Source organism: Pseudopipra pipra, chromosome 3 (genome assembly GCF_036250125.1).
Source record: "Pseudopipra pipra isolate bDixPip1 chromosome 3, bDixPip1.hap1, whole genome shotgun sequence".
NCBI lineage: Eukaryota > Metazoa > Chordata > Aves > Passeriformes > Pipridae > Pseudopipra > Pseudopipra pipra.
The window spans coordinates 75426481-75441366 of record NC_087551.1 but is presented as its reverse complement, the minus strand read 5'-3'; the positions used below and the strand labels follow the sequence as shown (position 1 = coordinate 75441366).

The window sequence follows — 14886 nt, the reverse complement described above, 5'->3', positions numbered from 1 at the left end:
ATGGGCAAATCTTTTTTGTTGAAGAATTGACTGTTCGGTGTCACTTTAGTGGGAATATACAATTATTATGGCACATGAATTATTTGAGCTGTTCCCTATGAAGACTGATTGCCTTTCACGGGCTGTGTGTGGGAGCAGCAGAGAAATCCCTGCTGTTCCAACTGGTGTTGGCACCCCCAGACAGTCAAGTATAGCTGCAGAAGTGCAACTGTCACATCACCTGCAGCAGTGTTTGAGTCAAGGTCTCTGCCCACCCTGCATTCAAAACAAGGGAGTGATTTAGCTTCTTTCAAACCACTGGATTTACACAAATGTGAGAAAATATGCTGGACTGCAAATATTTAAAACTAAACTTCAAGATATAACTCACCACAGCAAAGAGAAAGGGGCATCCCACCACATCCATGCCTGCATTTTCAGGGGAGAAATTGTTATGTGAGCTGTAGCGCCCTTCCAATATGAAACTTCTAGACCAATTATTAGATTATTGCAACAAATAGGCTATTGTACTCCCAGTGTGATAACTTGGTAACCAGAGGACAGCAGGTGTGTTTTAGTTGAAGATCACTACTTCACAACACCAACCAGTCACTTTTGCCCTCTTCAGCACACTTTTCAGCCCCTTCAGTTCTGCCACTAAAGCTGATGGGAGGATATGGAGTGATAGACATCAATTTGACCAGAAGAAAAAAAACAAGTTCCTACAAAATCAGTTACTGTAAAGCTGCAAGGAGTGGCAAACAGCAGAACCTCTGAAGGCTGCTACTTTTTTTGCTGCTTGCCACAATATTCTTTTGTGTGGTTTCTGGATCTGCTTCCTTTACATGTTTTTCAACTGTTTCTGGCTTGAGGTTCTTGTTACTGGAATGTGGATATGTTACTGAAGATGCTTTTCAAGCTCATAGACTGCTTGTATGCTACTAACTTCTACTGCCCTTGATGCTCTTGCGCTCTGTCAATCAGACTGTATTTGCCATCAAATTTAAAATATAAGGTATCTGTTATTTATTAGAAAGAATAACTCCCTGGGGAATAATGACTTGTTCTTAGTTGGTCTGACTGTGTGGCCTAGGTTTCAGACCTGAAGAAGTGCTTCTGAAGCTCAGGGGCAGAGACCAGGACAATTTCCTCTTATATCCTCCACTGCCTCATCACCTTCTCCATTTCTGGAAACTGTCACTTAACATAGCATTAAATGTAAATGGTTAGCAATGCAGCCTAGAAAGCGAACAAGAGACAGTAATAGACAAGACATGGATGTTTTTAGACAAATGTTGAAGCTCACGGAGGAGCAGTAACATTGCAATAACAGAAACTGAGTTTCAGTTGAGTTGAAAAAGCAATTACCTGGTACTACATAATAAAGTGGGGACAAGGAAACATTTTATGATGTTATGATTCCTCTTCCTCACAGCTTTTTTGAGGTGGGGTGGGGGTTACTATGACTTTTGCATTTAACCATGAGGCTACCAATGGCCACCTCAGCTCTGCTGCACTCCTCCCCTCCCAAAACAGCCTCTGGACAGTAATGTTTGTCTTAAGTCTAGCTTCCTCAGACATTTATTCGGGAGCTTTCCTGGAGGCTTAGCACAAAGGCAGACCCGAGGAAGAACCATCGAGGCACAGCCAGCATCTCACCACCAGGCCAGGGATGCCGCTGGGATGACGGAGCCGACAGGGTCCCCTGCCCCGCATCCTCCACCCTGCCGGTGAGCGTACATGTATCCCCCCTCCTGCACGCTCCTGCCTCTCCTTTTTCTTTTCCTTCCTTTTTTTTTTTTTTTTTAATTTATTTTTCCCCTGCAGAAGTCGAGGTTAAAACCCTGAAATCCGAAGCCCTGAAACCGAGCTGCTTGGCCCCGCCGGTGGCACGGCCTCGCCACACACGCCCGTGTCCGCTCGGTGGCCCGGGCGCCGTCGGGATGGGAAGAGAGGCGAGGGGGTGGGGAGGGCGTGGGGGTGCGACAGAACGCGAACAGGGAGCAGCTGCCTGGAGTGACCGTGACCCGTGGGTTTTGTGTGATGACCGCGGAGCTGGAGGGGAGGGGTGAAGGAGCAGGGGAGAGGGGGTTTCTCACGAGCAGGAAAAGGTAGGAATCCGTGTGCTTGCGTGAGGGAGAAAGGGGGAACCGCTGAGGTTTTATTCTTGAGAGAAGCAATTAAACACAAATTATTTGCATTCACGCGACGGGAAGATAGTCCCATCTCTCTGTCCCTTCTCCTTGGGGTGGCCGACGGGGCAGCCCGTGGGCCTGGGTCTGTGCCCGGGCCCCTCCTCAGAGCATCACCGGGCGGCGGGTGAGGCTCTCCCGCATCCCCCTCCGCACCCGCGCACCCTCGGCGCTCCCCCGCCCTGCCCGGCCTCGCCTCGCCGCCACGTCCGGGGCAGTGAGTGAGAGAAACTCAAGTTAAAGAAGGGGTTGAACAGGAGCTGCTCCCCGGCCCGGCTCCGAGTCCGCGGTGAGCCCCCGGGGTTCGGGAGGAGCGGGACGGGGCCAGGAGCGCTCCGTGCGGCCGGTGGGTGCCGGCGACCGAACAAGTCCAGTCTTCCCAGGCTGCATTTTAATCCTGAAATCTGGAAATGGAAATTGTTTGATGTATGAGGAGACGTTATCTAATTAGGGCGTAAGAAATTTAATCTTTCCAGCAGGCAGGTCATATAATTAATGTTAATTTAACGCTCAAATTCTCAGTCATTAATTTTTATTCTCTTAAATGTAGTTTGGCAGGGCCCCCTGATCCATGGCAATGGATTTTACTGAATGTAAGAGCACACTTGGTCTTTGGAGTGAATTACTGCAGCCCTTCCTATCCCAATAACAAGATCACATCATGTATGCATTATTAAGCCATGTAATTGAATGGTCCATAGTTTGCATATCAGACTATTAAAGTAATGTGTTTTGCTTTTCTTCCAACACGTAATGTTAAAGCCTTTGCGAATATTTGGTGATTCTGATAATTATCACCAAATTACTACAAATGTTCTCTTCATTAACGTGATTTCTCTCAAGCATTTTTTAAAAAACGTGAATAATGCATTAAGTGGTGATTTGTAAAGTGTTTTTTTAAATAAAACTTGTCAACTACGATTCCAAATGAGAAAAGAAAGAGAAAAAGAAAAAGAAAAAGAAAAAGAAAAAGAAAAAGAAAAAGAAAAAGAAAAAGAAAAAGAAAAAGAAAAAGAAAAAGAAAAAGAAAAAGAAAAAGAAAAAGAAAAAGAAAAAGAAAAATGGAGAATGACTAGATGTATGGATAGAAAACAATTCTCCTATAAGATTGAAAAACACGACTTCCCTTTTTTTCCTATTTCAGATAAGTGACTGTACACCTTAAAAGTTTCACTTTTAAGTGCATACAATCTAAAGAACTGTCGATTGCAGATGATACAGGACAGATGGAGGAACAAAGTTGGAGCTTTTCCCTTTACAGGGAATAGATGGGGACATAGGCAGGCAGACAGAGAGATTGATTTGAAAAGATACTGACCTCTCTCCTTCAGCTGCAATTTAACTTGTCCTGGAAAAAAAAAAATAACAAGGAAAAAAAACCCCCTCACAAGTGAGATCTGCCTCCTCCTCCGCCGGCCTCCCGCCTCCCCCCGCCCCAAGTTCGCACTGTCATCTGAACAAACTGCTACGCCGATCTCAGAAGGTGAATAATTCTCAATTAACTAAGTAACTAACTTTCTTTGTGCTATCTTGAGTCACTCACTTAACTAAATCTTAAGCCTTCGAGACCCTTCATTATTGCCTTCCCCCTCCACACTATTTTCAAAGTTCAATAGCAAGGCAACAAAAAACACTGCTGCAAAATAAGAGTCTCTTCTAAAATTAAAGAGCTGGTCATTTGCATGGGAAGAAGTTATCCCGCCCGCCCCCCCCCCCCCCCCCCCCCGCTTGGAATTATTTAGGCACCAAAAAAAAAAAAAAAAAAAAAAAAAAGAAAGAAAAGAACACCCCACAAAACCCCCCGCAGTCCGTGTCAGGATCAGTGCCACGGATGCTCTGCGGGATGCGAAGCTACTGTGACCAAGTGACTAGGCGCTGGATCAGGTGTGCTGTTGGGCTGTGCGACTCGGGGCATCCTGCTGCGGCAGGAGGTTGCTGCTCCGCAGCCCGCAGCGCTCGGCCCCGCCGCTCCCCGCGCACGGGCGGCCGAGGGGGCGCGGGGGGGGCGCGGCGGCGGGCGCGGGCCGGGGCGGGGCGAGGCGGCCGCCCCGCGGGGCCGAGGCCGGGACCGGGACCGCCGAGGCTCCTCGCCCCGCCAGCAGCCCGGGTCGGCCAGCGGCCCGCTCTTATTTTGGTTGGGAGCGGGGAGTGCTGCCGGCTGGAGCCGGGAGAGCGAAGGGAGGCGAACTGTGCTCCTCTGTTTGGTTTAGGGTCGGGTTTTTTTTCTTTCCCTTTCCCTCCTCTCTCTCTCCCCTTCGCTCCTCACTATAGCAACCAACGCCAGCCTGACAAAAATGCACCCTCCGTGGACAATGGCCCAGCCTTCCTGCTCGCCTCAGTCCTCTTCTTCCTCGCCAAGCGAAAGAAAGTTTCCAGCCCCCCCGCCCGTTCTCGCCTCTCCTCCCAGAGCAGGCTCCTGCTCAAATCCCGGCATGGAGCGGCCGGGCCACGCTCAGCCCCGCGGGGACCGGACCGACCCCCACGTGGGAGGCTGGGAAGGGGGGGACACACAAGTTGCCCCCAGCCAGGGCCTCAATTCCCTAAGCCGCCCTGACAGCGGGCTGACAGAGCGCTCCTGGGCCACCGCCAGCCCCGTGCCCGTGTGCGGGGCCGCCCGGTGCGGCCGGGGCCGGAGCGGGGCCGCCCTCTGTCCCGGCGGTGCTCAGCTCCCGGCATCCGGGCTCGCCTTTTTTTCTGGCGAAAAACAGCATCCCCAGCCTGGGGCGCTCCGCGCCCGGGGGACGGAGCTGGGCAGCGGCGACCGAGAGCCCTCTGAGAAGGCGCTTCTCAGGGAGAGGAAAGGCAGTCATGCCCAAAAGTGCCCCGAAAACTGTAAGGAAGGAGGGAGGATCACGTCGCCCGGTGAAGCAGGGACACCATTTATCTGAGCTCTTCCCGGGTGTGTCTGCTTGTGTCCATCAGGCGTGAGCACTGACAAAACGAACAAAAAAGCAACTGTTAGATCTGTCAGAGAAAGCCTGGCACTTTTCTCTCTCTTTCTTTTTTTTTTTTTTTTTCCCCAATTCTGTTGCTGTGTTTCGTCCTCCACAACTCTCCGGACAGCGCAGTCTTTGGAAAGTCCTTTCTGAGGCCGCTTTCCCGAGTCCTAGAGGCTGGATCGCCTCCTCTCCTTCCAATTCACCTGCTTTTCACGCCAACAGAAACGCCCTGCCAGCTACAGCGCTGGGCGGTCATTTCCCAGCCAGGCTTTTGAACACTAAATTGCAAACTCCACTGCACCAATCGCATCTGAGTCTGTCTCTGAGAATTCAATAAACAAGCTGTATTAACTCTAACCAGAATTTATCTCACAGAGTGATGGAATTCGTCTTTTTTTTTTTTTTTTTTGCTTCTTCTGCTTCTTTTTCCCCCAAGGCCTCATATTCACCACTCAAAATTTAGCAGCCTGCCTTTGATAAATTACTCAAAGTAATCCCTGCAACAGCTAAGTCTGACTGGTTGACGTTGTGTTAGAAGTCTTCATAGCGGTATCTGTCTATAAAATATTCACTTGCGGACTACAAAGGGTGGATCATTTTTAATGACAAGATTCAGAACCGGAGGATGAAGGGAAAAGATTAATATCCGTGAATTCAAATAATTTAATTTCAAATACCGAACTTAGAACATTATATCCCACTAGTTCAAACAGTGATGCTGATAAAATAGTAGAATCTCAGAAGAATGAAGAGGCCACAAGAATAGAGTTGCGGGGAATGTTGGAAATGAACATTAATACAAACTTTATGGAAACTTTTTTTTCTAATTCTACACCTTTCTACTTTCTATCATCTGGGATAATCAGTATTCTATCAGGGCAAAAATGTATATGATATTACCTGTGTATATCTACATATGCAGGGAGGGGGATTTTCTTTTCTCTAGAGATAGGTGGAGAAATCTATTTAGATGACGGATTTTAATTTCAATGGGTAATTTGAGCTTGTGCAATCAAAGTTATCAATTTCTGTCCTTTTTGTTTAGATTTCTTAGTTAAATGTGTTTGTTATATCTACCCCGAGGAGAAGCAACTTGAAAGTGTAGCTTTTGAGTCATCTTATAAATACATCCCTGAGGCTGCGGTTCTTGCCGCTTTAAGCAGTTTTCATTAAAGCAGCCAGCTGCCTCTTTGTGTAGATTGGATTTTTTTAAAGCGATCACTTGTGAAGCCCCGGCCTCAGTTTTGTCTCTCCGCAGGCCCTTAAAGTTGAAGTTTCATTCATGTCTTGGGTCTCTCCGCCGAATCAGACTCCTTGGAGCAACACTGGAAAGAGCCACACGAAAGCGCAGGCTTGAATACCTCATAGAGAAAGGTTAAAAAGGAAGCAGAGATCAAAACAATCCCATCTCACAAAAGGTGCATTAAATGCGCCCCAGCAATAAGCACAAATCTTCCAAGTTGGCCTTTAAAGCGAGCACCAGGAGCCTCACGTTTATTGCACCCAGCAATTCTCTGAGCGACTCGCCGCGTCTTTGCACTCCTGGCACATTTCCTCCTAAAACAACATCTAATGGGAAGATAATAGAGACGCGGAAAGGAGGCGCGGGGATTTCTCCCCCCTCCTCCTTTCCTTTTAGCTGCGTGAGTCTATCTCAAGGTTTTGGAGACCAGAGTTCAAAAAAAAGCTTTTCACCTCTAAACACAACAGGCATATGCAAACACGTATTTCCCACCCTACAATCGCACTCATCCAAACGCAGGCAGGACCGTGTGTTTTGGGAGTGCTCCCCCGGCCCCCCGAGCCGGGAAGGCTGACGACCGGCGGCTGGAAGCCGAGGCTCGCTGGGAACGAGCCGTGCTCTTGTTTTGCTGCTGGAAAGGCAGCTTTCTCTCCGGAACGCACGGAGTTGAAACACCAGGGAGCTCAACATCTCGTCAGCCGGAGCCCGCCGCGGCAGCTGGGGGCGGGTGGTGGGCAGGGGACCCCCAAGTGGGGAGATGGGGAGGCTGGCAGGGGGCTGCCAGAGGGCTCCCGCAACCCGCCCGCGTCCTTCTGCATGCACCTGATGTGTATGCAGCACCTCGCTTCCCAGCCAGGAGTCAGCTCCAGTTAAGTGGCGCTCTATGTATTTTATAGCGAATATTCTCGAGTAGCTGCACTGCAATGAAGGAGATATCAAGGAGGCCTGTCAGTTCAAAGCTTTTGGGGTTGTTTGAAAATCTTCGTCACGTCAAAGTAAGCAGCCCTAGTATTTGAACAGCTGCTTTGAACAGTGAAAAGGGCTGAGCTGAATCAAAACACTGCAGTGTCTGCCCAAGACACCGCATCACCTTCAACCTGCTTTTATACGAGCAGAGAAAAGGAAAGAAAGGCTGGTGAGACCTTTAATCCCGCGGGGTCAGCTCCGCTAGAAAGGGGCCACATGACTGTCTCTTTTACATCCCGAGCGGCCCGGACCTGAGCGGCGGCCGGAGCCGAAGCCTGCGGCGGGCAGCGGCGCGGCGGCAAGAGCGGCGGTCGGGCGCTCGCTTCCCGCTCCCCGGCGCTCCGCTCCACGGGGGGAGACGGGAGCGGAGGATGCTTAAGGAGCGGTATTAATGACAGAGCTAACAATGATGGGGAGGACGAGGAGGTGGAGTCTGCGGCGGCTCTGAATGCACCGGCCGCGCTCCTCGCTGCTCCCAGCTGCGTCTCCATAGGCGTGCGCTCCGCCAGGGAGGGGACAGGAGGGACGCCGGGGGGCTCTGCCGGCGGGCCGGGGTTTTGTCCGCCTCCTCAGGCCGTAGTGCTACTTCGGTAACTGCGATTACCGTTAGCCCGTGAGATCCGCCGCTGGGGCGGTGGGGGTGAGAGGCACGGAGGTCTGTGACCATAGGCATCACCTGCTAGGAGGCCAGGCGGGACAGAGGGCCGGAGGGGGGGAGGGGGGGGCAGGAAATGCACGACCGGGGCAGGGCTGGAGGGGTTTTCCCCTCAGAAAAAAAAGTATTGGTTGGATCTCGCTGACACCCGTGTCCCATCTCCCCGTCGCGGCGAGCCGCGGGGAGAGCGGTGATGCCAGCACTCCACGGGGACCGGCGGTGCGTGGGGCGCGCACACGCCGTGGGGCCGGGGCACAAAGGAGGTCTGTCGGACGACCACCGGGATAGGTCCTTGCTGCGGGAGCACCGCACGCTGAAGGGACCCACGTGAAAACCTCGCTCTGAAAATGACGTGTGGCGTGGCCCCTCGTGCCTCGTCCACGCACGAAGTTTTGGCAGCAGACCTGGAGGCGGGCTTGCAGAAAAGCCGCCCCTGGCAGAGCCCCGGTGGCCCCGGCAGCGAGGCGGAGGGCTGGCCCGGACGCGGAGAGCGGGGCGGCTCTTCCAGGACGGTCTACGCGATGCCTTGGCAGAAGCCTGCTGCGGACTTGCCCTGTTGTTTTGTTTCAACTCACTGGTCTACACCTAATTGGGAGGAGAGAGACGAGAAAATGAGCATCAAATTATAAAATTCCTGGGTGCCCAGTTGTTTACACACAGGAAACAAAAGGCAGAGCTTCACTTCAGAGGCACTGACTTTCTTCGCCGCGACACTTGCAGAGCAGGCAGTATTGTTCCTCCTTTCGCCTGCACCTCGAAAAAGCAGGGTGGTGGTGGTGGAGGGGAAACCTTTAGGAAGAATCTCCACTCTTTCATGAACAAAGTTTGTGCCCTTCTCCTCCTCTCCTCCCTCCTTCCTTCCCCTCCCCACCCCCCGGCAGAAGGAGCTCTTGATATGCCGCTAAACTAACGAAACGAGGTAACTCCTGCTGCGCCCCTTGTCTCAGGGCACTGGATATCCTGTTTATGCTGCTGCTGTGTATATGTTTATGTGCAGGAGCCCATCCCCCCGCTCCTCCACACCCCCACGCAGAGGAATATTTCCAGGCAAGGAGCCTTTCCAGCGCTCACGTTAAACACGATGATTTATAAACAACTCACAGAAGAAAGCTGTTTCTTGTTAGTAGTAATAAATTCCCCGGTTCGCCCTATTGTGTTATTTCGATGAAGATAGCGGGAGCCTGCGACGCGCACCTACCCCCGTGAGCAGTTTATTTTCGAGACAAAGCTACGGCTTTCAGCTCAAAAATGGGCAGCGAACTCTTTTCGCGGCGGCCAGCTGGGCGCTGCTCATTCCTAGGAAATCCGGATCCAGTTCCAGGGTCTCCTTGCTTCCTGTCCGGGCCGCAACTTCTTTTTTTTTTTTTTTCTTTTTCCCTATCCCCTTCTTTTTTTCCTATTTTTTTTCCTTTCTCCACCACCCCCTCACCCCCAATCTTCCGCACCAACGCAGAGCCGCCAGCGCCGTCGAGGCGGTCCCGCAGGCATCCCATCCCCAAGGGACGGGACAGGCAGAACAATACCCCCCACCGCAGTCCTCGAGGTGCGAAGCCCCGACATCCCCGGAGAAGCGGGGCGCTCCGGAGAGCACTGGGTGGCGGGAGGGCAGGGCCAGCGGGCAGGGAGGAGGCCGCCCTGTCCCGGCTCCCCGCCCCCGGTGGCGCGGCGCTCCCCGGCCCCTCCGGCGGGGCTGGCTGCGAGGCGGCGCTGAGAAAGTTGGGGGCGGGCAGGCCGGTACCCCCCGGATCCGCATCGCCCGCTCCGGGGCGGCACGACCGCGATCCGCGCAGAGACCCGCGGTGGGGTGAGAGCAACAGGAGCCGGCGGGCGGACCGGCGGCAGCGGCGGCAGCATCCTCCTCCCGCCGGCGGGGCGGGGCGGGGCGGGGCGGGGCCGGGGCGGTGCGCCCCCTGCCCTGCCCTCCCCTCCGTGCGCTCCCCCCGCCCCGCGGCCCCGCTCCCCCGCGCCCCGTTCCCCCTCGGAGTTGGGCTCCGGGGGGGCGTGGCGGGGGCGGGGCCGGGGGCGTGGCCGCGCCGGAGGGACGCGCCAATGGCGGGCGGCGGCGGCGGCGGTCGCCGGGAGCGCCGCGTCCGTCAGGGCGCGGGGAGCCAATGGCGCGCGGCGGCGGGGCGGGGCGGCCGCGCGTGCCTTCGCAGTGGGCCCCGCCGCGCGGGCCGGGGGGGCGCGGGCGCCGCGCGGCGCCCGAGGCGAAAAAGTAGCTGTCAAATGCGCGGCGCCTTTAACCGGCGCGATCAGTGCGGCTCGGCGAGTCATGGCGACCGCAGCCTCCAACCACTACAGCCTGCTCGCCTCCGGCTCCCCCATGGTGCACGCCGAGCCGCCCGGCGGCATGCAGCCCGGCGGCGGCTACCGCGACGCCGGCGCCCTGGTGCAGGCGGACTACGCGCTGCAGAGCAACGGGCACCCGCTGAGCCACGCTCACCAGTGGATCGCGGCGCTGTCCCACGGTGGCCCCGGCGGTGGCGGCGGCGGCGGCGGCGGCGGGGGCGGCGGCGGCGGCGGCGGCGGCGAGGCGCCCTGGTCGGCGGGCGCGCTGGGCCAGCCCGACATCAAGCCGGCGGTGGTGCAGGCGGGCGGGCGCGGCGACGAGCTGCCGCCGCCGCCGCAGCACCCGCCGCCGGGGCGGGCGCCGCACCTGGTGCACCACGGCGGCGGCGGCGGAGGGCACCACGCGGCGGCGGCGGCGGCGGCGGCGGCGGCGGCGTGGCGGGCGGGCGGCGCGGCGCACCTGCCGCCCGGCATGGCCGCGGCCAACGGCGCGCAGGCGGGGCTGCTCTACTCGCAGCCGCCCGGCTTTACCGTCAACGGGATGCTCGGCGCCGGGCAGCCGGGGCTGCACCACCACGGCCTGCGCGACGCCCACGAGGAGCCGCCGCCGGGGCCGCCGCACCACGGCCCCGAGCACCCGCCGCCGCCCCACGGCCCGCACCCCGGGGCGGCCGGGCCGGCGCCGTCCGCCGCCGCCGCCGCGCCCCCCGGGCCACCGCCGCACCACGACCCGCACTCCGACGAGGACACGCCGACCTCGGACGACCTGGAGCAGTTCGCCAAGCAGTTCAAGCAGCGGCGCATCAAACTGGGATTTACCCAAGCGGACGTGGGGCTGGCGCTGGGCACCCTCTACGGCAACGTCTTCTCGCAGACCACCATCTGCCGCTTCGAGGCCCTGCAGCTCAGCTTCAAGAACATGTGCAAGCTGAAGCCTTTGTTGAACAAGTGGTTGGAGGAAGCGGACTCCTCCTCGGGCAGCCCCACCAGCATAGACAAGATCGCGGCGCAGGGCCGCAAGCGGAAAAAGCGCACCTCCATCGAGGTGAGCGTCAAGGGCGCGCTGGAGAGCCACTTCCTCAAGTGCCCCAAGCCCTCCGCCCAGGAGATCACCTCGCTCGCGGACAGCCTACAGCTGGAGAAGGAGGTGGTGAGAGTGTGGTTTTGTAACAGGAGACAGAAAGAGAAGCGCATGACTCCCCCGGGAGGGACGCTGCCGGGCGCCGAGGACGTGTACGGGGCCAGCAGGGACACGCCGCCGCACCACGGGGTGCAGACCCCCGTGCAGTGAACTCACGGCGGGGGCGCCCGGCTCCTCCTCCTCCTCTCCTCCTCCTCCTCCTCCTCCTCCTCTCCTTCCCCCAACTTTTGATTGTCCTTCTTTTTTCTTTTTTTGTTTTTCTTTTTTTTTTTAATTATTTTATTTTCTCCTATCTTTAAAAAAGAAAAAAAATCAAAAAAAAAACCAAACAAAAAACGCGAAAAAAAGAAAACAAAACAAAAAGCGAGCGAGGGAGAGGGCGAGCGCCAATCACAGCGGACAGACAGACAGACAAAGCAACTGCACCACACTGTCCCCTTAGACGGTAGCAGGTGCGATGCCGTATTTTGACCTTTCCAGACGAGTGCCCGTGCACCGGAGTGGAGTGAGTACCGCGCACGGGCAGGCAGGCGGGCACCGGCAGGGCAGCGGCAGGTACAGGCAGGGCAGGGGCAGGCACCGGCAGGGCAGGCGCAGGGCGAAGCGGTTCGCACAAAACTCTCGCTTGCTGGCAAAAACATGCGGCGCTGCCCTGCCGGGGAGGGGCGGAGAGGAAGGGGGGACACAGCCACCTCGGGTCCCCTCTGCAGCCCCCTTCCGCCACACAAAGGCAGACTGCATTGTGGAATGTCGCTCGGTGTTGGCACATGCTGCTGTGTTTATTTTCTGTGGATCCCCTATATGAATATATGAAAAAAAAAAGGAAGAGAACTGAAAAGCTATCCCTTTTGATGTAGACAGTATTTAACCTTACCAATTTGCACTGCAAGAAAATCGAAGTTTACATAAACAAACTCTTTATTTTTTCTTTTTTCCCCCTTCCTTTCCGACCTTAATTTTGCAAATGACTTGCATTTTCCACGGTAAGCGTTAGTCAACCAGTGACCGATCTACGATATGTTAATGTGTTTTAGCCTTTGCTTTATGTGTATTTGTGAACTTTTGTTATAAACAAGTCTTCTTAAATACGTGTAATGCTTATTTTCTCCTTTTACTGAAGCAAAAAGAATTAGTGTATGTGTATGTATGTATGCATATGCATGCATGCATAGACTTACATATATACACATATATATAACCTCTATATATACACATATATGTGCACCTCCAGCTTCTGTTCTCCAGAGGCGTGACTCTCGTAATTGCTTAATATATGCCTTCAATGGCAAGAGTCGAGTTTGGAGAAGGGAGAATAAATGCAAATCAACAAAGTAAACTTCATTTTCAGGCAGTGTGTCCAGGGGCCTAGGCCCAGCCAGAAGGGGAGAAAAAAATATGTACAATCCTTCCAGATTGTGTCAGTGTGGGTGATCAAGGCCCAGTGTGGGGAAGGCGGAGAGGGAACAACATGTTTCCAGAGTTTTCACGGGGAAAGTGGCACTTCCTTGAGAGGGAAAGGGGATTATTTAGTTTCCCCACCACCGCCCCCTCAGCGCCCTTTCCTTCCCCTCCTCCCCCCGCGGCTGCCGTGCGTTCGTGCCTTTGGCATCCCCAGTCTCACAGCCCGGGCAGCCCGGCCGATATCACCCTTCAAACTTTCTTTCAATGAGCAGTTTCACATTAAGGCAGAGCCAAGGAGAGCCTGAGGAGCTGCTGGGCCCGAGGTGGGGGTCGGGTGCTTACAACTGCCTGTAAACACGCTGCCCCCTCCTCTCTGCAGAGACCGTGTGCGTTTCTTTCCCACTTTTAATTTTCGTATTTTATTTTCTATTCGTATCCAGCCCCTCTCCCTCCCCATCCTCCCCTTGTCCTTTGGTCAGATTGTGGTATAATTTATTGAAGGAAAGGACCAGTTTTAACTTGGGCAGCCTTGTGTCTTTCACTGGGGAATGAAATGAAGTGGGGAAAAAAAATGCCATTTTTCAATCCGTGTTTTTTTCCACCCCTTTGTTAATAGTTTTAAAGTGCATTTCGTGACATTATCTTGATGGGAAATGGTTAACTTCCAAAAAAAAAAAAAAAAAAAGAGAAAAACCCACGGGGAGAAAAGGAAAAAAAAAGGAAAAAAAAGGAAAACAAAAAGCTCTGAAGGGAAGCAGAGGAGTGGGACCTTGGAGCAGCGCATGTATGTGCGTGTGTCTGCGTGCGTGTTTGTGTACTTATGCACACACGCAGCTATGCATATACATTAGAGGAACTTTAAACTATGATAGTTATAAATTCATAAAGGGATCGTTTAGTCAGCACAAATGGGTGCTATAGAGACAAAGCATTTTTATAATCTAAAAGTTTACTTAGTTGAGTGTTGGACAATTATGGAGAAAAAACAGTGAAGCATTCTCTCGCAGAACTCTCCTATAAATATTGCATTCAGTAGCTAAGGCTTTAGAATATGTTTCTCATTGTCTTTTAAAACGCCTGTGACACTGAGTTTTCTTTCCTTGTTTCTTTCTCCCTTTCTTTCTTGCTTTCTTTCTCTCTTTCTTCTTGGTAAGACAGATGATGATTTCTAAGAGGCACATGCATTAGCCTTTTTCCTGGTTTTCCAACAATTGTTACAAAGATACGGGCACCAAGCTTTTCTCTTTTCTTTCTTTTTTTTTTTTTTTTTGTTTTTCTTTTTTGTTTTTTTTTTTGTTGTTGTTGTTGTTGTTGAGCTGCTTGTTATTTAAAGTGTTGAGGACTAGCGCCTAGTGAAGTGAATCAGATCAGGGCAGATCCAGTGGTAAAGGGAGGAAATGAACTTTCAGACACTTATTAATACGTGCGTAAGGTCAGAAAACGGAGTCAAGAGGATGTTTGAAAAAGCCTCAAACTCCAAATAGGTTTACTAAAAGAAAAAGTTACCATGCAAACCTTACCACTATGTATATATGTTTAATATTTGTCCTTTGAAATGCAGAAATAGTTTCAATGTTTTCTTTGTCTATTTTTCTTTTTTTTTTTAAATGCTACCCAGGGAAATATTTTCATATCATTTTTAAGTGGCCTGCCTCAATGTATATTTATTTCTTTTAAAGCAAACAGGTTCTGGAAACTGTTTTTCTGTAGCTTTAAATGAGTAGGTGAACAAAATCTATATGGGATGTAATTTTTTTTGGTTCAGTCTCTTTAAAAATACTTTGTTTTGGTACATTTGGATGTGCTTGTGGGGAAAAATAAAAACGCAGAGATCCTTATATATTTATGTTAAAGTAATATTTTATTATCTACATAAAACAGAAATGCACAATACCTTCATAGTTTCTTCTAATTATTGAAATATCGTTATTTTATTTTTAAAGATAGCACAGATTTGCATAGTTCTTAAGATTTCGAAGGAGAAGACCCCAGTACTTATACTGAGTTGAGTTCTGTGTAAAAGCACCACCATTCCTTTATATTTCATGGAATTTTTGGAATAAATTTGATGCCTATACTGA

General features: G+C 52.7%; 1 protein-coding gene and 2 long non-coding RNA genes across 3 annotated transcripts; 2 read left to right on the top strand and 1 right to left on the bottom strand.

Moving 5' to 3' along the window:
* Nucleotides 1-1254: 1254 nt before the first annotated feature.
* On the top strand, nucleotides 1255-2918 carry LOC135411825 (uncharacterized). The gene is made up of 2 exons (XR_010429335.1): nucleotides 1255-1709; nucleotides 1807-2918. It is a non-coding gene; the product is annotated as an uncharacterized LOC135411825 (long non-coding RNA).
* A 2776-nt stretch (nucleotides 2919-5694) lies between these two features.
* Nucleotides 5695-9990, bottom strand: LOC135411826 (uncharacterized). The gene is made up of 2 exons (XR_010429336.1): nucleotides 9173-9990; nucleotides 5695-8559 (listed from the first exon to the last, which is right to left on the bottom strand). It is a non-coding gene; the product is annotated as an uncharacterized LOC135411826 (long non-coding RNA).
* Nucleotides 9991-10156: 166 nt separating this feature from the next.
* POU3F2 (POU class 3 homeobox 2) lies at nucleotides 10157-14886 on the top strand. The gene has a single exon (XM_064649912.1). The coding sequence runs from the start codon at nucleotides 10247-10249 to the stop codon at nucleotides 11552-11554; it is 1308 nt and encodes a 435-aa protein (XP_064505982.1). The 5' UTR covers nucleotides 10157-10246; the 3' UTR covers nucleotides 11555-14886.

What these genes read in the sequence shown, in the direction of transcription:
- POU3F2 (XM_064649912.1), top strand. Translation starts at nt 10,247, where the DNA reads ATGGCGACCGCAGCCTCCAACCACTACAGCCTGCTCGCCTCCGGCTCC.